The sequence below is a fragment of the Hyperolius riggenbachi genome, chromosome 6 (genome assembly GCF_040937935.1).
Source record: "Hyperolius riggenbachi isolate aHypRig1 chromosome 6, aHypRig1.pri, whole genome shotgun sequence".
NCBI lineage: Eukaryota > Metazoa > Chordata > Amphibia > Anura > Hyperoliidae > Hyperolius > Hyperolius riggenbachi.
In genome coordinates this window covers 185789015-185813553 of record NC_090651.1, presented here as the reverse complement: position 1 = coordinate 185813553, position 24539 = coordinate 185789015, and the positions used below count along the sequence as shown (strand labels likewise).

At 45.7% G+C, this 24539-nt stretch overlaps 2 protein-coding genes across 2 annotated transcripts in view; one reads left to right on the top strand and one right to left on the bottom strand.

Moving 5' to 3' along the window:
• The window catches only part of LOC137522100 (glutamate receptor ionotropic, NMDA 2B), a 1475416-nt gene that overhangs the window by 1067043 nt on the left and 383834 nt on the right, over window positions 1–24539 (bottom strand). Inside the window, exon 3 of the mRNA XM_068242127.1 lies at window positions 49–163. Coding sequence (XP_068098228.1) covers window positions 49–163 — 115 coding nt within the window. The remainder of the gene's footprint in view (window positions 1–48; window positions 164–24539) is intronic.
• The window catches only part of LOC137521249 (ERV-BabFcenv provirus ancestral Env polyprotein-like), a 356923-nt gene that overhangs the window by 99163 nt on the left and 233221 nt on the right, over window positions 1–24539 (top strand). The gene's annotated exons all lie outside the window — the stretch shown is intronic.

The following is a 24539-nucleotide window of genomic DNA, read 5'->3' as shown; positions in this document are numbered from 1 at the left end:
CAAAACACAGAATAGTTTTCCGTTTTAAACTTTAAATAGAAGACCTACCCTTTCCCACTTCCTTTCCTGGTTGAGCAGAATGACAACTAGTTTAGGATGCATCTGGTATCCGTCTTCACTAAATGAAAGATTCCGACCCTCAAATGTCACATTCATTAAGTACCTATAAGATAAAATCAAATAGCATCACTAAATATTCTACATCAACAAGTAATATAATAGTAGTTGTGTTAGCACACTTAGTGAGCCAAATCTCTGCTCATCTTTATGCAATGGCAAAAAAATTACATATTTACTTATTTATTCATTTCTTAGCAAATAACAGTGAGGGATCTCTTGTGCCGTGGCTGGATAGTGTACTGATTAAGACTTCGGCCTCTGACACTGGAGACCAGGGATTGAATCTCAGCTCTTCCTGGTCAGTAAGCAAGCACCTATTCATTAAGGAGACCTTTGGCAAGACTCCCTAACTCCTGTTTCCTACTGGGTGTGCCCTAGTGGCTGAAGCTCTGGCACTTTGAGTCCACCAGAAGAAAAGCACAATATAAATGTTCTGTGTCTTGTGCCTCCAGTTTAGAGATGATAGTGTGGTCAGTTCAGCCCTTGCTTAATTTGGTGCTGCAGTTTCAATGAATGTACTGTGCCTTTCATTTTCTGACCGACTTCTGAGGCCTATTTAAAAGGATGCTTGGAAGTGAGCTTTGACCTATAATTGTGTGCTTTGTATGCTTGTGGGGCAAGGTTTTGTGGGAAATCTCCATAGAGGTGGGAGCAGTAGTGAATGGTCCCCCAAGTGGTGAAAGCATTTTGGGGGCTTTCTGTACTGCTCCTGCCCCCAATTGGTGTTTCACTTGCAGAGTGTGGTCTTGGGTGGTGAGAGCACCTGGGACACTGCCTGTTTCGTATTTTTGAAACCCCACAGTTAAGTTAGTTTCCAAGTCACATTTTAGTGGTAGGACCCTTTTCGATTCGGAGGGACCTCAATGTTGGTGAAAGCATCTAGTACGAAATGCCTTTGCATGCAAACCATTTTATGCAAATTAGTGCAGCAAATGCAACTATCATGCAAGTTGTTTTTATTATTACTAGAGTTCCACATGTTATGTGGCGTTGAGGAGATAGTGTGGTCAATTCAGCCTTTGCTTAATTTGGTACTGTGTCTTCTATTTGCTGACCAGCTTCTGCAGACTATTTAAAAGACAGGTGCTGCTTGGAAGTGAGTTCTTACCTATTTAGTGCTTTCTATGCTTGTGTGGGGAGGTTTTGCGGGAAATGGTAGTAAAGGCATTTTATCGCTTGTAAGAAACCCCCACCTATTCCAGCTCTCCTCAATGCCGCCAACATATTGGGCCAACTGATAGTATCAAACGCTTTTTCCATGTCAAGACAGACCAAACCTATAGGCTGATTGCAGGAGTTGGCGGCATGGAGGAGATCAACTACCTTCCTGACCAGGGATGCTCATCCGGATTCCGGATATCCAGGTAAACCGGATATCCAAACTTTTTTCAGCTATCCGATTCAGATTTGGATTACGGATTTTTTTAAAAATCAGGATAGCTATCTGCGGATAGTTTCACCCATAACCCGGGTATGATGATCCGCTCAGCTGTCTGCACAGGCAGACAGCTGTTTGACCATTCCTCTAGTCTGAAGGTTACAGGTCTCTGGAAGAGAGACCTGTCTTTCCTTTGCAAGTTTCTGGTCTGTTCTGCTGTTAAGGAATTTGCATACATTCGTTATGCAAATCCCCTACCTGCCTCCTGTGATGACTAGCACTATAAAAAGCTATGTTTCTCAGAGTCCTTTGCTGGTCATTCCTTCTGGGTTTGTTGAAACACTTCTTGAGTGACAGCCATTGTTGATCTGTTAAAGTTTACCTTAGGGTAATTCTTGGAACTGTACTAGGCAGCTTCCTAGTGCAGTTAGATTGCTTATCTGTTTTGTCTGTCTGTTGAGATTGTCCTGTCCAAGCGGTGGTCGACAGGAAATCGTTCTGTTTGTCTGGGTGCTAACCAGGGCAGCGGTTGCTACCGGTAGCCCCTTCTGATCTGTCTTGCTTGGATCGCACTAGTCTTGCGCTAGCGCTGTGGATTCTTCTGTTCTGTTTTCCTGGATCGCACTAGCCTCTAGCAGTAGTGCTGTGGATCCTTCTGAACTGTCATGCCTGGATCGCACTAGCCTTGCGCTAGTGCTGTGGATCCTTCTGTTCTGTTTTCCTGGAGTATAGCTGGAGCAGCGGTTGCTACCAGCTATCTCATCTGCCTGTCTTGCTTGGATCGCACTAGCCCCTAGCGGTAGCGGCTGTGGATCCTTCTGATCTGCTTTCTTGTTCCTGAGCTCGGATCGCACTCGCTCTGACGGAAAGAGCAGTGGATCTTTCCTCTCGTATTCCTGTTTTCCGTTCGTCTGTCTTGTCTGATACGAACGCTTGCTGTAGGCTCGGTGAGGTAACCGCTAAGCAAGCGCTCGTGTTCTTTGTTTCATGTTTGTCTGTCGGTGGTTAGTTAGGCGTGCTTGTCTCTGTTGTGCTTGACACGCGGAGACCGCACTGTAAACGCGTTCGCTGTTGCGAATGAGTGCGGTGTTCGTGTTTAGTTAGCGTTTGTTATTTTCCTTATCTTCTCATTGTATGATTTGCTGTGCCTTTGCTACTTTTGTCCCCTGTCTTGCTTAAGCCTTGTGTCACCTCTGGCAATCGCCTCTCTCGCGATTGCATTCCTACTTTGTTTCTGCGGATGTGTGTTCACCGTCGCTGGGTCGCGACTAGATTGGTGAACACACATTCATCCTGTACCTGTGCTCTTTCTCTTTTAGAGCTGTTCAGCCCCGCATTGTCTTGATCTGTACAATCCCCATCTGGCATCTGTGGTCGTGCAGCAGTTGTACTCGTCTGCACTCCACAGCGCCATCTGCCGGTGGGAATTGCCCTCTACTGGTGCTTGCACCAAAGCTGGGTTCCCCCCTTCATACGCTTGTGGAGGATTTCCGCCGTGTCAGCGCACGCCTTGTGCTCTGATCACGGAGATTATTCAGCAATCGTTACAGAATGACCAGCCAAACCGTAATTCCCAGTGTAGAGGGAATTTCCGATTTGTGCGATTTTGTCGAATATGGCTCTTGTACCTTTAAGAGATTTAAAAATCTTGAACCTGAAACAGCAGATGAATTTTTGTCTGAGTGCGTTAAACTTTTAGCGAACCCTGAATTTCAAGGCACCCCAGTGTCTACCTGGGCCCCCCAAATGGCCTACATTCTGTTTGGGGGCGAAATATTAAAGTGGGCTTATGAGGTGTTAGATCATACCACACTGAGTCAAAGACCCCTGGAATTTTTGGCCTTTATAATTCATAATTGGCTGAGACTACCTCAATTACCATACCCCCTTAACGAGTTGTTGTCGGCAGCTCAATCAGCTGTTCCATCTACTCTGTGCAAAATTTCTCAGCCTGCAAAGATTTGCGTTAACAGTTCACCTTCATCCAAAAAGCAGCCATCAAAAGCTGCTAAACGTAAAAAACCTCGAAAGACTTCCCAGTTAAAAGATTTCTTGCCCATAGCAACTACTAATAAAGAAACTATTTCTGTAAAGCCTGGATGTGATGAACCCAGAGAGACTTCTCAGTCTCAGGTTTTCTTGCCCCAAGCAAAAGCATTTGTGGATCCTTTAATAGGCAGAATTATTTTCTATATTAAAGGCATAAGAAAGTATATACATGTTCCTGACCCCAACCCTTATGAGTGCTATTTAGATACCGGGTTGTTTGAGCCCCCATTTGCTCCATGGGAAATTGGAGCGTTGGTCGATGAGTTCGAGATTGATTGGAAGGCGTTTTGTGATTTCCACATCGCAGAAAGCGAAGAGACGCTAAACGCTTGTATAAATTCTGTGTACACTTTGATTCTGATGAGTGTGACAAATGTTTTGTGGATCCAGTGATGTGTGTCTGGCAGACGATCTTGGATGAGTTGCACACACACTAGTCAATTGATTCCAATAGAGAGGCATCGTTATTGAATGATTGTTCCTGCCTTCCTGGGGTAAAGCATGTAAGTTTGGACACCTTACGATCTGAAATGAATGGGTGTACCTTTGTGGTTGATTCCTGTGCGAATCCTGAAATATTCTCTCCTGACTGTGTGCAGTTTGAATCTATGCGATCTAATGCCTGTTTCTCGGATGTTCCTGCAAAGTGTGATCAATATGAATGTGTCATTACTCACAAAGATATGCGGGATCCTTTGTCATCAAAAAACAGATCTTTAAAGCGGATCCGAGGTGAAAAAATAACTATAACAAGTAACTTGTCCTTATTTAGTTTAGTTAAGTTTAGATGGTTTACACAAGTAAACTAGCTGCAAACAGCTTCATCAGTAAATACATTTTTTTTCCTGTTATACAATGAGAGCTGCCATTTTCTGCTTGGAATCATTACACAGGTAATCTTATCTTTATCTCCACACCTCAGACTGTGCAAACTCTACTCCCCTACACTCCCCTTGACTCTGAAATCCCGTGCATGCTCAGTGTGTGCTGGGGCTGTCCTGTGTGAACATCAGACCTCTTGTCAGTGCAGCTTACCCCCCCCCCCCCCCCCCCTAAATGACAGACAGCAGTGGGCTCCTGTCCTCCATCCTGTGACGATCCACGCTGGCTCCCACTGCTACTTCGGCGTTAGAGGAGCTAAGGGGGGGAGGGGGGAGGCTGGCTTTCTGTTTTTATTAGGTGATATATATATATAAAAATAGGCATTTGGAGTGTGTATTGCCCTAAAAAAATATGTCCAACAGGCACAAAAAGGAGGACATCAAAACTTGGTCTGGGATCCTGTCAGCCTGCTCTATATTTATTCATACATGCCTAGGTGACAGGACTCTTCAGAGTGTTGGCCCCATAGATAGCAGCCCTCCTGCAGGGCTCATATCTCCTGGCAGCTAGGATAGGAGGATGTGTGACTACTAGTCTGGAGAGAGGGGGTCGTGGCTGCACTACACACAGTGCTTTTGCCAGGACAGACTTCCCCTCCCCCACCCCCCTCTTTAGAATGAGGATCCATCCATCCATCCATCCATCCCCTGGTGTGTGTGTGTGTCAGTGTTTAGAAGCTGCCTCTCCTCCTCCATTTCAGCAGATCAGCACAGCATAATAACTCCCCTGACTCTAGCGTGGAAGTCTTCTCTTATCTGCATTCCGATCATGTAACTCTGCCTCTGTGCTCTGGTCTTCCTGCATGTCAGGTGAACTCACATGACATGCAGTCCAGGAGCACAGACCAGAGGCAGAGCTACAGGATCAGAGTGCAGACAAGAGAAAACTTCCACGCTGGAGTCAGGGGAGTTACGCCACGCTGATCTCCTGGAAGGGAGGAGGGGCAGCTTCTGATACACATGCCGCGCTGATCTGCAGGTCTGCAAACAGAATAGCCAGCACAAGTAAGGGATACGCTGGCTTCCACCGCTACTTCTACCAGCTTTCAGGTCAGATTTATGTGCTGTCACTGTGACCCTCTCACAGATGCTGCTGCTCACGCTACTATCGCGTGAGTTCAGCAGCCTTTAGACTTGAATCACCGCCTCTGCCTCCTCCTTAGCCAAAGCCTCCTCCTCCCGAAAATTAGGTCCCATGAGTGACTGCAGCCTGGGACAGAACGCCGCGGCATTTAGAGGAGCTGAGGGGGCGTGGCTTTCTGTTTTTATTAAGTTTTTATTATATAAAAACTTAAAAAAAAAAATATAGAAACAAATATACAATTATAAAGTGTAATGCCCTAAAAAATGTCCAAAAGGCACAAAAACAGGGACTTCAAAACTTGGTCTCGGATCCACTTTAAGATCTTCCATCTATGATCCTGCTATGGGGAGAAGTCCTAAATTACTCAGCATCAAAAGTAAAATTAATATGTCTAATAAAGTTTCTCCTGTTGTTGTCGCCACTTTTGCAAATGAATCTGTCTCATTCTGTTCACATCTGTGAAGGCCTGTTGCCTGATGACAGTTGCTCCAGTGTTTCTGTCTTAAATGCCTTGCAGTCTGCTCCGCAGATCACGGAGGTTTGCGCTATGGAAGCGTCAGTTTCACAACCTAAAGCGATCTTGGATTCGCAAATTTTGCGTTCTGTCTCCTCGGATTCGACATTGTAAGCCGAGTCTAAGAGTGAGACAGCACTTTGGTTTTGCGAATCTGACTCTGAAGCATCTTTGCTGGGTCCAGAGAAGGTTTCTCTGAGCCTGCCCTGTACCATGAATAACAATATGATGTCCAATCGCACTGACATTTGGGAGTCCCTTTCTTGCTTTGAAGAAAGTACTGGCTCTCCACCCTGGACTCTGGATGAGTCAATATCGCCTTGTACAATATCTCCTGCAGTGTCCCTAGAGGCTCGTCTAGGTATTGCTGCTATTTTCACCTGTTTTTCTGCAGTTTTGGAGTTGCAAGCTAGTTTGACTGCTACGCAGAATTCTGGGTGCAGTGAGATTGAAGTTAGGGAGTCAGTGTGTGTTCCAATAAATATTCCTGTACATCCCGCTCATGATGATGAAATTCAGTCTCAGCTTATGGTGGAACCATTCCTGGGACATCTGCTCTGCCTGCAGGAGGTATTTAATGTTCAGCCCTGTAACATAGATAGTTCAGAATCCTTCATAGAAAACTTGGAAAATGACATTTCTGAGGTCTTAGTTGATGTTTTGGAGGTTTCCAAGTCCCTCCTAAAGGGTGCAGAACTTCTAGGAGATACCTCCTGCCCCCCAGATCCGTCTGAGGTTTAGCCCACTTCGGTAGGCATTGCTCTTGTGCTGACTACTTTTGCAGCTCTTGTGGAGCTCCACTCATGTGTAGTCAATGATGATATTACAGTCACAGAAAATTCTGAAGTTAAGTCCGAGTCTTCTTTTGAAAGACCTGAGACCTGTGACCTCTACTTGTGATGATTTTCTTCCCGGTCCTGGTTTTGGTCTTGTCGTGTCGGACTCTGAGGTTGGCAGCTCCTCGGCATGTCCTGAGGTTTCTCCTGTGCTGGTGTACCCCAATGTGCTCTGTGACCCAGAAAGCCCAAGTGTGCCTCGGTTACCAGCATGCTCAGATGCTTCCTCGGTGGAGACATGCTCTGATATGGCCTGCCTGCTTGCATGCCCAGAAGTGGTCCCTGAAAGTCCTGATCTTGATGGGTGTCCTGGTAATTCTGAATCCAGAATAATCATAGGTTCCATAGGGGTTCTTGGTAGTTCTCCATGTGAGCCTGGTGAGCGTTCTGACCTCTTGGGATCTCTGCGGAGCTTCAAAGGGTTCTGGGAGATTCCGGGAGAAATTTAGCTTGGTGCCCTGGATAAGATCAACAGTGGCTTTTGTGTTGAAAGACACTTCGAACAGGTATTGTGGCAGGTTTGGTATTTTCGGACGCTCCCTGGAAGGTGGTGGGTATTGTCTGGAGGGTGTCGATGGCTTCTTCTCTGGCATTCACAGTCCTGATAGGTGTTATGCTGAGACTGGTAGTACTGATGGGCATGTTTTGGTGGCTTCTGCTTCCGACGAGGTCGATTTCGGGTGGACTGACTCTAGAATTGGGCCTTGTCGGGCTGTCCTGACCTTCATGAGTCTTCAGTTACAGTTTTTTGCTAATACCAGTTTTGAGGGATGTCTGGAATCCGTCCCTAGAGGGGGGGGGGGGGTACTGTGATGATCCGCTCAGCTGGCTGCACAGGCAGACAGCTGTTTGACCATTCCTCTTGTCTGAAGGTTACAGGTCTCTGGAAGAGAGACCTGTCTTTCCTTTGCAAGTTTCTGGTCTGTTCTGCTGTTGAGGAATTTGCATACATTCGTTATGCAAATCCCCTACCTGCCTCCTGTGATGACTGGCACTATAAAAAGCTATGTTTCCCAGAGTCCTTTGCTGGTCATTCCTTCTGGGTTTGTTGAAACACTCCTTGGGCTCGATTCACAAAGCGGTGATAACTCAGTTATCACGCCTAAAAGACTTTAGGCGTGATAACCTTTGCACTAGCAAAGTTATCACCGCTTTGTGCTCTAACTCGCGCGAAGCTACCGCGCGTACGCGCGCGAGCAAAGTCCCATAGGGCTTAATGGGAGCTTCGCGCGAAGCGCCAGGTGCTGCGCGCGCGCGAGCTTGCGCGCGGAAAATTCACGCGAGTTTCTTCTTATCATGCCTAAACTGAGTTTAGGCGTGATAAAGGGGTTTTCACTCGCGTGCAAACACTTTGCACCGCTTTGTGAATCAGGCCCCTTGAGTGTCAGCCATTGTTGATCTGTTAAAGTTTACCTTAGGGTAATTCTTGGAACTGTACTAGGCAGTTTCCTAGTGCAGTTAGATTGCTTATCTGTTTTGTCTGTCTGTTGTGATTGTCCTGTCCCAGCGGTGGTCGACAGGAAATCGTTCTGTTTGTCTGGGTGCTAACCGGGGCAGCAGATGCTACCGGTAGCCCCTTCTGATCTGTCTTGCTTGGATCGCACTAGTCTTGCGCTAGCGCTGTGGATCCTTCTGTTCAGTTTTCCTGGATCGCACTAGCCTCTAGCGGTAGAGCTGTGGATCCTTCTGATCTGTCTTGCCTGGATCGCACTAGCCTTGCGCTAGTGCTGTGGATCCTTCTGTTCTGTTTTCCTGGAGTATAGCTGGAGCAGCGGTTGCTACCAGCTATCTCATCTGCCTGTCTTGCTTGGATCGCACTAGCCCCTAGCGGTAGCGGCTGTGGATCCTTCTGATCTGCTTTCTTGTTCCTGAGCTCGGATCGCACTCACTCTGACGGAAAGAGCAGTGGATCTTTCCTCTCGTATTCCTGTTTTCCGTTCGTCTGTCTTGTCTGATACAAACGCTTGCTGTAGGCTCGGTGAGGTAACCGCTAAGCAAGCGCTCGCGTTCTTTGTTTCGTGTTTGTCTGTCGGTGGTTAGTTAGGCGTGCTTGTCAATGTTGTGCTTAACACGCGGAGACCGCGCTGTAAACGCGTTCGCTGTTGCGAATGTGTGCGGTGTTCGCGTTTAGTTAGCGTTTGTTATTTACCTTATCTTCACATTGTATGATTTGCTGTGCCTTTGCTACTCTCGTCCCCTGTCTTGCTTAAGCCTTGTGTCACCTCTGGCAATCGCCTCTCTCGCGATTGCATTCATACTTTGTTTCTGCTGATGTGTGTTCACCGTCGCTGGGTCGTGACTAGATTGGTGAACACACATTCATCCTGTACCTGTGCTCTTTCTCTTTTAGGGCTGTTTAGCCCCGCATTGTCTTGATCTGTACAATCCCCATCTGGCATCTGTGGTCGTGCAGCGGTTGTACTCATCTGCACTCCACAGCGCAATCTGCCGGTAGGAATTGCCCTCTACTGGTGCTTGCACCAAAGCTGGGTTCCCCCCTTCATACGCTTGTGGAGGATTTCCGCCGTGTCAGCGCACACCTTGTGATGCAATCAGTTAGCACATTCGGCTGTGAACAGAAAGGTTGGTGGTTCAAACCCACCCAGGGACGGCCTTGCCTTTTGTGTTCAACAGTTGTCCGAAGAGAACCCCATATAGCCATTTAGCAGCAACTACATACACAGTCTCTGTGGCACAATTGGTTAGCACATTTGGCTGTTAACCGAAAGGTTGGTGGTTCAAGCCCACCCAGGGACGGCTTTGTGTTTTGTGAAGGGAACTAATGTACCCTTCTTAAACTTGAAGATTGTATACAAATGTAAGCAGACTGCAGAGTGGCGCAGCGGAAGTGTGCTGGGCCCATAACCCAGAGGTTGAAAGATTGAAACCATCCTCTGCTAGGCATGATTTCATTTTTGCACCTTGCTTTATCGCATGGGCAAAACAGTTTCCATAACCCTGTAAGAGAAAGTGTAATAAGGGCCCTGCCGTTACATAGATATTACGGTAGCTAAGACTACTCCGGGGCCTTTCTTGTAGTTAAAGAGATGAGTGAAATGGCTGGCTTCAGCCTGTAATGTCAGTTGACCTGGGTTCGATTCCAATGTATGTGAGCTTGCTTTTGACAGCCTACAAATCTCTGGAAGACAAAATGAGAGAGAGAGAGAGAGAGAGAGAGAGAGAGAGAGAGGGAGGGGAGGGGGGGGGGGGGGAGAAGAGATGTTTTAAAGCATTTTAAAAGGCACTTCCGGTTTGTCTATCCAGGAATCGGAATAGGTCGGATATCCGCGGATAATGCATTCGGATATCCGCGTTTATGCGGATATCTAAAAGGTTGGATTCGGGTATCCGAACCGGATATCTGGATATCCGGATCCTGATCAATTTGGATTTTAAAAAGTACTATCCGAGCATCCCTGTTCCTGACATTATCTGGGACTAAAACCCACCTGATCCTGATGGATGAGAGGTCCAAGCACTTTATTAAGTCTGGAGACCAGAATGAAGGTGAAGATCTTTTAATCAAGATTCAGTAGTGATATAGGACAGTAATTCTTCCCCTCCAGGTGATCTCGTTTAGGTTTTGGTATAACTGCTATGATTGGTTGTAGACATTCATAAGCTGGAGCCTTCCCATCCAGAATAGAGTTATAGGATCGTATCAGGTAGGGTGTTAGGTCGGGGCCAGGTGCCTTTCCATTTTTTAGGTTTTTGATTGCTGCTGTAACTTCTAATTCTGATATTTGTAGGCTAAGAGCTAAGGATTTCTCTGGACAAAGATGTGGTGTTGTTATTGGGCCTATAAATGTGTCAATATTGGATAGATCTGGATTTAGGGAAGTAGTTAGAATATAAGGTTTGGTTATAAGTTGAAACTTCTTTATAGATTTTAATGGAATTGAGGTAACTACCACTTTTTAGTTCTTATTTGAAGGATTTTGTTAATATTTTGGGAAGCTCTTAGTTTTCTCTCAAGCCAGGTATTAGGCTCGTTATATTGGACATATAATTTAGATTTCAACCTTCAAATAGCCTTTTCTTTCCTAGCTGAGAGTAAAACATCAATCTGGGTAGTGGTGTCTGAAATCTGCTTATAGAGATAAATTGAAGGGCTAGCCACATCAGCGATTTTAAGCCTAAGTAATTTGCGTGCTAAATTGATTTGCTTATCCATCCTAGCCCTCTTAATTTGTGAGGCATCTTTGATAAGGAGGCCTCTAACCGATGGTTTATGAACTAACCAGAGAGTACATGACACAATGTCTGGGGTATCATTTAATCTGAAATACTCAAGTAGACCTTCTTCCAAGCTCCACATCAAGACAATTGACATTGTCTGTTTTAATATGCTCTCATTCAGTCTCCATGGTGGATGCGAGAGGGGGATGGAAAGTGACCTGCAGGCGGTCCATACTACAGTATATCGTGATCTGACCACAAATTGACTAAATGTCTAGAGAAAAGTAGGTTAGGTATCAGTGCTGCAGAGACTAGTATGGCTTTGATGCATGAGTATGTATGGTGTGCAGAAATAAGAATAATACGTATAGCCCCTAAGTTGGGGGTTATGTTCTCACCATGTGTCGACCAAATGATGTGAAGCTAACAATGAGATCAGCTGTCACACCTGTTGAATCTGTCATGGGGAAGATATTGTGTTCGACCTATCTTTAATGGGGTTTGGTGCAATATTAATGTCACCAGCACACAGAATCGCTGTCGGACCAATGTTAGAGAGATGGTTCAGCACCTACCTCACCACCACCATAGGAGACTCAGGAGGTGCATATAAATTCACTATGCAAGGAACCAAATGAGATGACAAACCTGCCATCATCGTCCAGGACGATCCTATCTACCCTAAGTGGTAGGGAGTTATGTATTAGTGCATGCTGTTTGGATGCAGAGAAAGCACAGAAACGTTGGTAGCTCTTGTGAAAATATTTAAGCATGGAGATTTTTGTGAAATGTGTCTCTTGAATTCAGGTAAGATCAGGGTTAGCTTTCTTGTAGTCAACAAAAGCCTTTCTGCACTTTGCAGGGGAGTTTAGGCCTTTTGCATTGTGTGATAGGATAATAAATGACAAAGGCTCTGACATTGTGGGAATAACCGAGACATGGATGGATGAAAGCCATGACTGGATAGCGAATTTAGAGGGATACAATGTGTTTAGGAAGGATAGAACAGGGAAAAAAGGTGGAGGGGTTTGTCTCTTTATTAAGAACTCTTTTACAGCTGTCCTAAACGATGAGAGGGATGAAGATTGCGAAGATGTGGAGTCCATTTTGGTAAATATTTATGGTGGGAATAAAGGTTGCCAATTGCTTATTGGGGTATGCTACAGGCCACCACATAGTCATGAAGCTGCAGAACTGCAATTACTACAGCAGATTGAAAAAGCTGCAAGTAAAAATTAGGTCATAGTTATGGGTGACTTCAACTTTCCAGACATTGACTTGAGTATTGAGGCTACCCATTCTGGTAAAAGCAGCAGATTTCTGGCATCACTACAGGACAGTTACCTGACTCAAATGGTAACGGAACCAATTAGGGGGAATGTGTTACTGGGTTTGATCCTTTCAAATAAACCAGATAATGTATCAAATGTGCAGGTACAAGAAAATTTGGTAAATAGTGATCACAACAAGATAACTGTAACGATTGGTGTCAGCACACAGAGAGTATCTGTGTAATGATTTACTCAGCTGGCTGCACAGGCAGACAGCTGTTTGACCATTCCTCTAGTCTGTGGGCTGCAGGTCTCTGGAAGAGAGACCTGTCTTTTCTTTGCAAGTTCCAGACCTGTTCTGCTGCTGAGGGATTTGCATACATTGGTTATGCAAATCACCTAGCTGCCTCCTTTGTAGGCTGGCAGTATAAGAAGCTATGTTTTCCCAGAGTCCTTTGCTGTCATCCCTTCAGGGTTTGTTGAAACACTCCTAGAGTGTCAGCCATGCTATTTCTTGTCAAAGTTATCTTAGAGTAATTCTTGGGACTGCACTAGGCAGTTTCCCTAGTGCAGTTAGATTGTTATCTGTTTTGTCTGTATTGCCTCTCTGCTGGGATTGTCCTGTCGCTAACGGTGGGCGTCAGGAAATCGTTATGTCTGTCTGGGGGTGCTAACCAGAGCAGCGGTTGCTACTGGTAGCCCCTTCTGTTCATCTTGCTTGGATCGCACTAGCCTCTAGCTATGTTCTTGGAGTGTGAGCTGGAGCAGCGGTTGCTACCGGCTACCTCATCTGTCTGTCGTGTTTGGATCGCACTAGCCTCTAGCGGTAGTGGCTGTGGATCCTTCTGATCTGCTTTCTTGGAGTATAGCTGGAGCAGCGGTTGCTACCGGCTATCTCATCTGTCTGTCTTGCTTGGATCGCACTAGCCCCTAGCAGTAGCGGCTGTGGATCCTTCTGATCTTTGTTCTTGGAGTGTAAGCTGGAGCAGCGATTGCTATCGGCTACCTCATCTGCCTGTCTTGCTTGGATCGCACTAGCCCCTGGCGGTAGCGGCGGTGGATCCTTCTGATCTGTGTTTCTGTTCCTGTACTCGGATCGCACTCGCTCTGGCGGAAAGAGCAGTGGATCTTTCCTCTCCTATTCCTGTTTTCCGTTTGTCTGTCTTGTCTGATACGAACGCTTGCTGTAGGCTTGGTGAGGTAACCGTTAAGCAAGCGCTCGCGTTCTCTGTTTTGTGTTTGTCTGTCGGTGGTTAGTTAGGCGTGCTTGTCTCTGTTGCGCTTAACGTGCGGGGATCTCGCTGCAAACGCGTTCACTGTTGCGAATGAGTGCGGTGTTTGCATTTAGTTAGCATTTGTTGTTTTCGTTATTTTCTAATTGTCGCTTGCTGTGCCTTTGCTCCTCTCGTATTCTGTTCTGATCTGTCTTGTGTCACTTCTGGCGATCGCCTTTCTCGCGATCGCGTTCCTACTTTTGTTTCTGCTGATGTGTGTTCACCGTCGCAGGGTCGCGACTAGATTAGTGATCACACATTCATCCTGTACCTGTGCTCTTTCTCTTTAAGGGCCCTGCATTGTCTTGATCTGTACAATCCCCATCTGGCATCAGTGGCCGTGCAGCGGTTGTACTCGTCTGCACTCCACAGCGCCATCTGCCAGTGGGGATTGCCCTCTGCTGGTGCATTGCACCTAGCCTGGGTTCACTTAATTATACGCTTGTGGAAGGTTTTCGTTGTGTCAGTGCGCATTTTGTGCGCTGACCATGAAAACGATTCCGCAAATGTTACAATCTGATTATTGATGATCTGCAATATCACGAACAATACAGATGTATACCTGATTATGGGTGATCTGAAGAATCACCAATATTACAAGTATGACTAACCTCTGGACACCTAATGAGAGTAAGTGCTTGGTGCAACTGTAAGGCTATCTCCCGTGGAGCGAGAGACACAGATACTACTGCAGCCAGTGACCACCTGAAGGGCAGGTGACCTCTGACTGTGCAGGGACTATATCTTTAAGCGGACCGAGATAATCTTGCAGCCAGTGATTCCTTGATGGAATGGAAATCAGACTGTACTGCAGCCAAGAATTTCCAGATGGATTGGGAATCAGACTGTACTGCAGCCAGTGGACTCCTATGGGTAGAGGCCACTGGCTGGACTGCAGGAAGGACTCTCTGAGGAGCAGGAGGTCCTTGCAGCTAACTGACACCTGGTGGATTAGTGTCACGGGTAGTACAGACAGACTGATCACTCGAGGGATGAGTGACAGTCAGAAGGGTCAGACAGGCCAGGTCGGCAACACACAAGCATATAAGGTACAGAGACAGAAGGCTGATTCGGTAACCGGGTACAGGCAAGGTTGGCAACTGGTAGACAGGCAGAGGTACCGAATCAGAAAGCAAGAGAGAGGTCAACAGAGCCAGAGGTCATAACAGATATCAAGCAAAATCCTAGTCTGAGGTGTGAGGTCCTTGATCTCGACACCCTGGAACTGGTCTAAAGTATAACACAGTAATGACACAGTAATCCTATGCTTGGGTGTGAGGTCCTTGGTCTCAACACCCTGGAACTGGTCTAAAGTATAACACAGTAATGACACAGTAATCCTATGCTTGGGTGTGAGGTCCTTGGTCTCAACACCCTGGAACTGGTCTAAAGTATAACACAGTAATAATACAGTAATCCTATGCTTGGGTGTGAGGTCCTTGGTCTCAACACCCTGGAACTGATCTAAAGTATAACACAGTGATGACAAAGTAAACATCAAGAGCGTAATCTGGCTAAGTGTGAATTCCCAGTTCCAACTGGTTCTAACACACTGTAGGATCTGACTGAGGTCTGATTGCTCACACGTAAGTATTAGCAACGGCAGACAACCAGCAACTGACAAGCAAGATCTTTATATACTACAGCGCTCCACAGCGCCACCCCCAGCCACTCAGCCAATCAGGAGTTCCGCTGGGATCAGCTGATCGTCCTGATCAGCTGATACCTCTCCTGCTGGCATAAAGGTCCTGTCTTCTGGCGTGCGCACGCATAGCTCTCCATCTGTGTGCACTAGAAGGCCCAGGCAAACCAGACGCATGTTGCTGTGCGAAAACCGCCGGTCTGAACGCAGAGACAGCCGCCCCGCCGACAGACCGCGCGGCGGCATCTCCGCTATTCATTACAGTACCCCCCCCCCCCTGAGGAGTGGACTCCGGACACTTCCCACCTGGCTTCCCAGAATGTGAGTCATGAAATTCTTTCTTTAATACTTCCGCATGCATGCGACAATCTGGCACCCAAGTTCTTTCATCCACACCATATCCCTTCCAGTGGACCAGATACTGCACAGAATTTTGCACTAAGCGAGAGTCCAGAATCTTTTCAATCTCATATTCAGGTTGGTTATCAACCATCACGGGGGAAGGGGGGGGGGGAATCCACGTGCACTGCCGGCTTCAACAGAGACACATGGAATGATCTCACACCTCTCATGCTGGCTGGGAGATCAATCGTATAAGTGACATTATTAATTTTTCTGGTCACTGGAAATGGTCCTATGAATTTAGGACCCAGTTTGGGTGACAGTTGCTTCAAGGCCAAATGCCGAGTGGATACCCATACATGTCTCCTGGAGAAAACTTCCATTCTACAGACCGCCTTTTATCTGCCTGTCTCTTCTGAGTCTGGAACGCTTTCCCCAAGTTCCTCTTAACCATTCCCCAAATCTCCCTCAGAGCTCTCTGCCAATCCTCCAAGGCTGGGAATGGTGTAGACGCCACAGGTAACGGGGCGAGCTTGGGTGATCTTCCCGAAACTACCTGAAATGGGGAAAATCCTGAAGAGGAACTCTTCAGATTGTTGTGCGCAAATTCCGCAAATGGTAAAAATTTTACCCAATCGGACTGAGCGTCTGCGACATAACATCTGAGAAATTGCTCCAGGGACTGGTTAACTCTCTCGGTCTGGCCATTGGTCTGTGGGTGGTAGCCTGATGAAAATGCAAGGTCCATATCCAGCTGATGGCAAAAGGCTTTCCAAAACTTTGATACAAATTGGACTCCCCGATCTGACACTACATTTTCCGGAATACCATGCAGCCGGAAAACGTGCTGGATGAAGAGATCAGTCAACTCCTGGGCCGAGTGGCAGTCCTTTTAATGGAACAAAATGGGCCATCTTACTGAATCTATCCACTACCACCCACATGACTGTCTTGCCCTCAGACCTGGGGAGTTCTCCTATAAAATCCATGGACAGATGAGTCCATGGTTCGCTTGGCACTGGTAAGGATTGTAACGTACCCACAGGTGCCTGGCGAGAAGGCTTACTCCTAGCACATACTGCACATTCCCTCACAAACTCCTTACAATCTGTTCCTATTGTAGGCCACCAAGCACATCTGGCCAGCAAATCCTGAGTTCTGGTGGCCCCGGGATGACCTGCATTCTTATGGGAATTAAACAGATGTAAGAGTTGCAGACAAAAAGGTAGTGGTACAAACATCACCCCCTCGGGCTTCCCCTCTGGAACATCCTGTTGGTAGGGACTCAGAGTGACTGTCCAATCTTTCCAGGTCTCGGTAGCTGCCAGAACTACCCTCTGAGGTAGAATGGTCTCAGGGGCTGAGGACTGTACTGTCTCTGGCTCGAAACACCTGGACAAGGCGTCAGCTTTGATGTTTTTACTACCGGGGGTATAAGTTATAACAAAACTGAATCTTGAAAAGAACAAAGACCCCTGGGCCTGATGAGGGCTAAGTCTCTTGGCGCCCTCTATGTACTCCAGGTTTTTATGATCTGTATAAACTGTGATAGTATGCTCTGTACCTTCTAGCCAATATCGCCATTCTTCAAAAGCTAATTTAATAGCTAAAAGCTCCCGGTTGCCAATATCGTAGTTTTTCTCTGCGGGTGAAAACCTACGAGAAAAGTAAGCGCATGGGTGAAGTTTGTCCTGCAAACCAGAGCGCTGAGACAATACAGCCCCCACCCCAACCTCTGAGGCATCGACCTCCACAATAAAGGGGAAGGTGACATCCACATGTCTTAAAATGGGTGCAGAACAGAACAGTTTTTTCAGTGTAGAGAAAGCAGAATGTGCCTCTGCTGACCAGTGGTAAGTATCAGCTCCCTTCTTGGTGAGACTGGTGAGAGGTGAGACCACTGAGGAGTACCCCTTTATAAATCTCCTGTAGTAGTTGGCAAAGCCCAAAAATCTTTGGAGTGCCTTCAATCCCACAGGCTGAGGCCACTCCAAAACAGCAGAAACCTTTCCTGGATCCATAGAGAGGCCAGACGTAGAGATAATGTACCCCAGGAAAGCAACGGAGGTTACCTCGAAGAGGCATTTTTCCAGTTTAGCGTAAAGTGAATTCTGTCTTAATTTCATTAACACAAACTTGACATGTGTTCGATGTTCCAACAGATTGGAAGAGAAGATCAGTATGTCGTCCAGATATACTAAGACGAACTTCCCCAACACCTCCCTGAATACCTCATTTATCAACTCCTGGAAGACGGTCGAAGCGTTACACAACCCGAAGGGCATCACCAGATACTCGTAGTGCCCGTCGGGTGTGTTGAAGGCCGTCTTCCATTCGTCACCATCTCTAATTCGAACTAGGTTGTATGCGCCTCTTAAATCTAGTTTAGAGAAAATCTTAGCGTTGGTAACCTGAGTTAACAAATCATCAATCAAGGGCAATGGATAACGATTTTTCACTGTAATCTTGTTCAAACCTCGATAATCAATGCAGGGACGAAGGCCTCCATCTTTTTTTTTTTTACAAAAAAGAATCCTGCCCCTGCTGGTGAACGAGAGGGACGGATGAAACCCTTGGCCAAGTTCTCTTTGATGTATTCCTGCATTGCCACTTTGTCAGGCCCAGATAGATTATAGAGGTGACCTCTTGGAGGCATACAACCAGATCTTAAATCGACGGGACAGTCGAAGGTACGGTGAGGGGGAAGTTTATCTGCATCAGCAAATTCTGTGTACTGAGTTGGCACACCTTTAACCTGAATCTTGGTGTTTCCTACGGTTACTTTCGCTAAACAGTGATGATGACAATGGGTAGACCAGCTCGTTAGCTGACCTGAAGCCCAGTCAATCTGAGGGGAGTGAAGTTGTAACCATGGCATGCCAAGAATAATGGTGGAGGTTGTCATACGCAGGACCAGAAACTGTAAACTCTCTTTGTGTAGTACCCCAACATTACATATCAACTCAGGGGTTCGAGAAAGGGGTTGTCTACTTTGCAGAGGAGAGTCGTCTACAGCAGTGACCAAAAGCTGTTGGTCTAACGGGAGTAAGGGAATCCCCAAATTCTTTGCAAACTCGTAATCTATAAAGTTAGCCGCTGAACCAGAGTCTAAAAAAGCTTCAGTGGGAACAGTCTGACCCTCCCATGTGATAGAGCAGGGAAGGAGCAGACGATTACTGTTTAGAGGTAATGACTGCGCGCCTAGGGTATTACCTCTGACTACACCTAGGCGGCAGCGTTTCCCGACTTTTTAGGACAATTCTGTACCTTATGATCCTCCTCTGCACAGTACAAACAGAGCTGTTCTGTTTTCCTGCGATTCTTTTCCACCTGTGTCAATCTTGAATGTCCAATTTGTATTGGCTCTGGCGGAGGCGACACAGGTGGAGGAGAGGCGTAAGAGACATATCTTACAGTATTCTTACCCCGGGTTTGTTTTTGATAGTGTAAACGGCGATCAACCCGTACTGCTAAAGAGATTGCCTCATCAATAGATTTCAGTTCAGGATGTCCCAACATCAAATCAGAAACTGCATCTGATAAACCTGACAAAAAGCAGTCTAACAATGCAAATGTCCCCCACCTAGCTGACACAGCCCACTTCCTGAATTCAGCTGCGTAAACTTCTACCGGATCTTTACCCTGATGCAAAGTTTTAAGCTTCCGCTCAGCGGTGGAAGCAATGTCCGGATCATCATAAATTATGGCCATAGCCTTAAAAAATTTCTCAACTAATGACAAAGCCTCATGCCCTGCCTGAAGGCTATATGCCCATGTTTGTGAGTCCCCTGACAAAAGGGTCTTTATAAAAGTAATTCTCTGTGCCTCAGTTACCGATAAATTAGGTCTTAACTCAAAATAAGACAATACTCGATTTCTAAAGTTCTGAAAGTCAGATCTATGCCCAGAAAACCTTTCGGGTACAGACATACGCAAGTCTGTAACAGGAGGAGATCGCACTGCATTCACAGCCGTTTGGAGGACTTGTATGGACCCAGACAAAGCGGTGATCTGGGTCTGTTGGCCATCCAACACCCTGATGAATTTCTCTACCGAGGTGGTTAGTCCATCAATACGGCTGTTGAGTGCGTCCGTTTTGTTTTTTTGGGTCTGCCGTTCTGTAACGATTGGTGTCAGCACACAGAGAGTATCTGATTATTGATGATCTGCAGTATCACCAACAATACAGATGTATACCTGATTATGGGTGATCTGCAGAATCACCAAAAATACAAGTATGACTAACCTCTGGACACCTAATGAGAGTAAGTGCTTGGTGCAACTGTAAGGCTATCTCCCGTGGAGCGAGAGACACAGATACTACTGCAGCCAGTGACCACCTGAGGGGCAGGTGACCTCTGACTGTGCAGGGACTATCTCTTTAAGCGGACCGAGATAATCTTGCAGCCAGTGATTCCCTGATGGAATGGAAATCAGACTGTACTGCAGCCAGTGGACTCCTATGGGTAGAGGCCACTGGCTGGACTGCAGGAAGGACTCTCTGAGGAGCAGGAGGTCCTTGCAGCTAACTGACACCTGGTGGATTAGTGTCACGGGTAGTACAGACAGACTGATCACTCGAGGGATGAGTGACAGTCAGAAGGGTCAGACAGGCCAGGTCGGCAACACACGAGCAGATAAGGTACAGAGGCAGAAGGCTGATTCGGTCCGGGTACAGGCAAAGTTGGCAACTGGTAGACAGATAGGCAGAGTTACCGAATCAGAAAGCAAGAGAGAGGTCAACAGAGCCAGAGGTCATAACAGATATCAAGCACAATCCTAGTGTGAGGTGTGAGGTCCTTGGTCTAGACACCTGGGAACTAGTCTAAAGAATAACACAGTAATGACACAGTAATCCTATGCTTGGGTGTGAGGTCCTTGGTCTCAACACCCTGGAACTGGTCTAAAGTATAACACAGTAATGACACAGTAATCCTATGCTTGGGTGTGAGGTCCTTGGTCTCAACACCCTGGAACTGGTCTAAAGTATAACACAGTAATAATACAGTAATCCTATGCTTGGGTGTGAGGTCTTTGGTCTCAACACCCTGGAACTGATCTAAAGTATAACACAGTGATGAGAAAGTAAACATCAAGAGCGTAATCTGGCTAAGTGTGAATTCCCAGTTCCAACTGGTTCTAACACACTGTAGGATCTGACTGAGGTCTGAGTGCTCACACGTAAGTATTAGCAACGGCAGACAACCAGCAACTGACAAGCAAGATCTATATATACTACAGCGCTCCGCAGCGCCGCCCCCAGCCACTCAGCCAATCAGGAGTTCCGCTGGGATCAGCTGTTCGTCCTGATCAGCAGATATCTCTCCTGCTGGCATAAAGGTCCTGTCTTCTGGCGCGCGCAGCTCTCCATCTGTGTGCACTAGAAGGCCCAGGCAAACCAGATGCATGTTGCTGTGCGGAAACCGCCGGTCTGAACGCGGAGACAGCCGCCCCACCGCCAGACCGCGCAGCGGCATCTCCGCTATTCATTACAATAACGTTCGATTCGGTGACTGATATGCCACGGAGCAGCGGGACCACTAACACTATGAATTTTAGAAAAGCAAAGTTCAATCAACTCAGGCAGGCACTAAGTTTGGTGAACTGGGATAATGTACTACAAGGAGAGAACACTGAAGGGAAAGGGCAAGCTTTTAAACTTATTCTCAATCAATATTGTAGTAGGTATATCCCATATGGAAACAAAACGTCTAGGAATAAAAAAAAGGCCTCTATGGATGAATAGAAAGGTTAGAGATAAAATGAAGGGGAAAAAGAATGCCTATAAGGTCCTAAAACAGAAGGGGGCCGAGGCTGCATTAAGCAATTATAAGGAGTGCAATAAAAGTTGTAAAAAAGAAATTATACTGGCAAACTTTGAAGCTGAAAATCAAATCGCTAGGGATATCAAATCTAACCCAAAGAAGTTTTACAAGTACATCAACTCTAAAAAAAAGAAAGGTTGACTGTATTGGACTCCTAAAGGATGAGGGTGGGAACTCAATGGTGGATGACCAAGGTAAGGCAGAGTTATTAAATGCTTTCTTTGCTTCTGTCTTCACAAGGGAAACATCACTGTTGCAAATTACAGACGCAGAAGAGACTCAATCTTCCAACTGTAATATTAAATACTTAACGCAGGAAGAAGTGAAGGCAAGACTAAATAAATTAAAAATAGACAAGGCACCTCGCCCGGATGGCATGCATAGTGTTGAGCCGAAATTTTCGAAATTTCGCGTTACTATAATTACGCATGCGAAATTTGCTATTACGATGCGAAATTATGGTAGCGTAATTGCCATTAAAATCGTAATTGAAAATACCGCAAGCGTAATTTTCAACGCGTAATTTCGCGTTTCGTTCATAACGTAATTTCGCGTTAAACAATAATGTAATTTCGCGTTAAACCATAACGTAATTTCGCATTTCTTCGTAATTTCGTAATTACTTGTTGGCAGGGTTGCTCGCGAATTTTCGCCAAAGGCATTTTCGTCTGTATGGCGAACTTTGATGCGAAAAATCACTACATGACGAATTATATATGCGAAATAGCATTCCGTAATGCGAAAATGACGCGAAAATTAACGCTTACAGTTATATGAACTATCGCGAAATTACGTAATGTAACTACGCTTACAAACGGTTGCATGCAAGGCAAACCTAATTTCGCGATACCCACTGTAATGCAAAAATTACGCGAAAATTATCAGATCCAGGAAATTATAGACCTGTAAGCTTAACATCAGTTGTATGCAAACTATTTGAAGGGCTACTAAGAGATACTATACATGACTTCACAGTAGAAAATAATCTTATTTCTCAGCATCAGCATGGGTTTACTAAAGACATGTCCTGTTTGACTAACATGCTCAGCTTTTATGAGGTAGTGAACGCTAATGTGGATATTGGGAATGCTACAGCATATGTGATATACTTGGACTTTGCAAAGGCCTTCGACACTGTTCCCCACAAAAGTCTGGTGTAAAAGTTGAGGATGCAAGGACTGGGGAAGAGCCTGTGTGCATGGAAAGGAAACTGGCTAATGGACAGAAAACAAAGAGTTGTGGTCAATGGATCATACTCAAATTGGGTGACTGTTAGCAGTGGGGTACCACAGGGGTCTGCACTGGGTCCAGTGCTTTTCAATTTATTTATTGATGACCTAGTAGATGCAGTAGAAAGCAATGTTGCTATTTCTGCAGATGATACAAAATTGTGCAGAATCATCAACTCTCAGGAAGATAGTGACATATTGCAACAGGATCTGGATAGGATGGCTATATGGGCACATAAATGGCAGATGAAATTCAATGTTAAAAAATGTAAAGTCATGCATTTTGGTCGTACCAATGGTCTAGCACCATACAAAATAAATGGGATACAGTTGGGGACATCAAACTTGGAGAAGGACTTAACAGTACTCATCAACAACAAGTTAAATAATCGTATTCAATGCCAAGCCGCTGCAGCTAATGCTAATAAAATTTTGGGATGCATTAAAAGGGAAATAGAAACTTGAGATGCTAGCATAATCATGCCCCTGTTTAACTCTCTAGTAAGGCCACATCTGGAATATGGATTTCAGTTCTGGGCACCACATTCTAGGAAAGATATTGCAGTTTTAGAGCAGGTGCAGAGACGAGCAATAAAATTGATACGTGGGATGGAAGGTCTAACTTACCAAGAAACGTTAGATAAACTGTGTTTATTTAGTCTAGAGAAAAGAGGTGTTAGAGGGGATCTAATTAACATGTATAAATGCATCAGAGGGCAATATAAAAGCTTGGCGGATGAGCTTTTTGTCCCTAGGCCTTCACAAAGGACTAGAGGACCTGATCTGCGCATGGAGGAAAAACGTTTTAGCCATTTATTTAGGAAAGGGTTCTTTACAGTAAGAGTGATTAAGCTGTGGAATGCATTGCCACAGGAAGTAGTTATGGTAAATGCGATACCTGCATTTAAAGGGGGCTTGGATGCTTTCCTTGCGTTGAAAGACATCCATGGCTAAAATTACTAGGTAATACCCAGTGATGTTGATCCAGGGATTTTATCTGATTGCCATCTGGAGTCGGGAAGGATTTTTTTCCCATTTGAGGCTAATTGGACCATGCCTTGTAAGAGTTTTTCGCCTTCCTTTGGATCAACAGAGATATGTGAGGGAGTAGGCTGGTGTTGTACTTTGTTCTCTGGTTGAACTCGATGGACTTATGTCTTTTTTCAACCCAAATAACTATGTAACTATGTCATGGTGAAAAGTGGGGATACATGTGCTAGATATAAAAGTAGAGCAGCCAACTTTCCATACCCCTCGCATAACAAATAAAATTCCACTGGAACAGTAGAGACAATAACTTCAAAAAGGTAAACATAACAGAGCCAAAGAGCTCCGGGCGAGGGTAGTAGCCTCGAGGTGATGGGGCTCATAGCCAGCATATTAATTTTACTGGCAATGTGGCTCATCTAGTGGTGAACAACACTTAGAACCTCGAGCAGCAGGAAACAAGCATATGATTACCTGTAGACAAATAGTGGTGTGCGGATTTATTATAAAACAGCACCCAGTAAAAGTATACAAATAATAGAATGTTTAGGCTATCGGTCTAGCTATAAAATCTTATCGTCAGTGACATTGACTGGGCAATCTCCACCCTCACAGAGGGAGAAGATCTAACCCATATTTACATTATCAAAAGAGAAAGTACAGTAGAATGAATTAATCTGTTTTAAGAACCTATTTTTTCGCTGTTGAAGCATGGGAACCATCCTACCCCACCCTCAAGCAGGAAAGGGGGTGGGTGAGAGAGCTCACCCATAGGTGCTGCCCAGACTCCATCTCCCTCCCCCCCAACCCAAGCAAGATAACTGTAACGATTGGTGTAGCAACACAGACGTCTGATTATGTGTGATCTCCAGAATCATCGATAATACAGACGCTATACCTGATTATGTGGTGATCTGCAAAATCACCA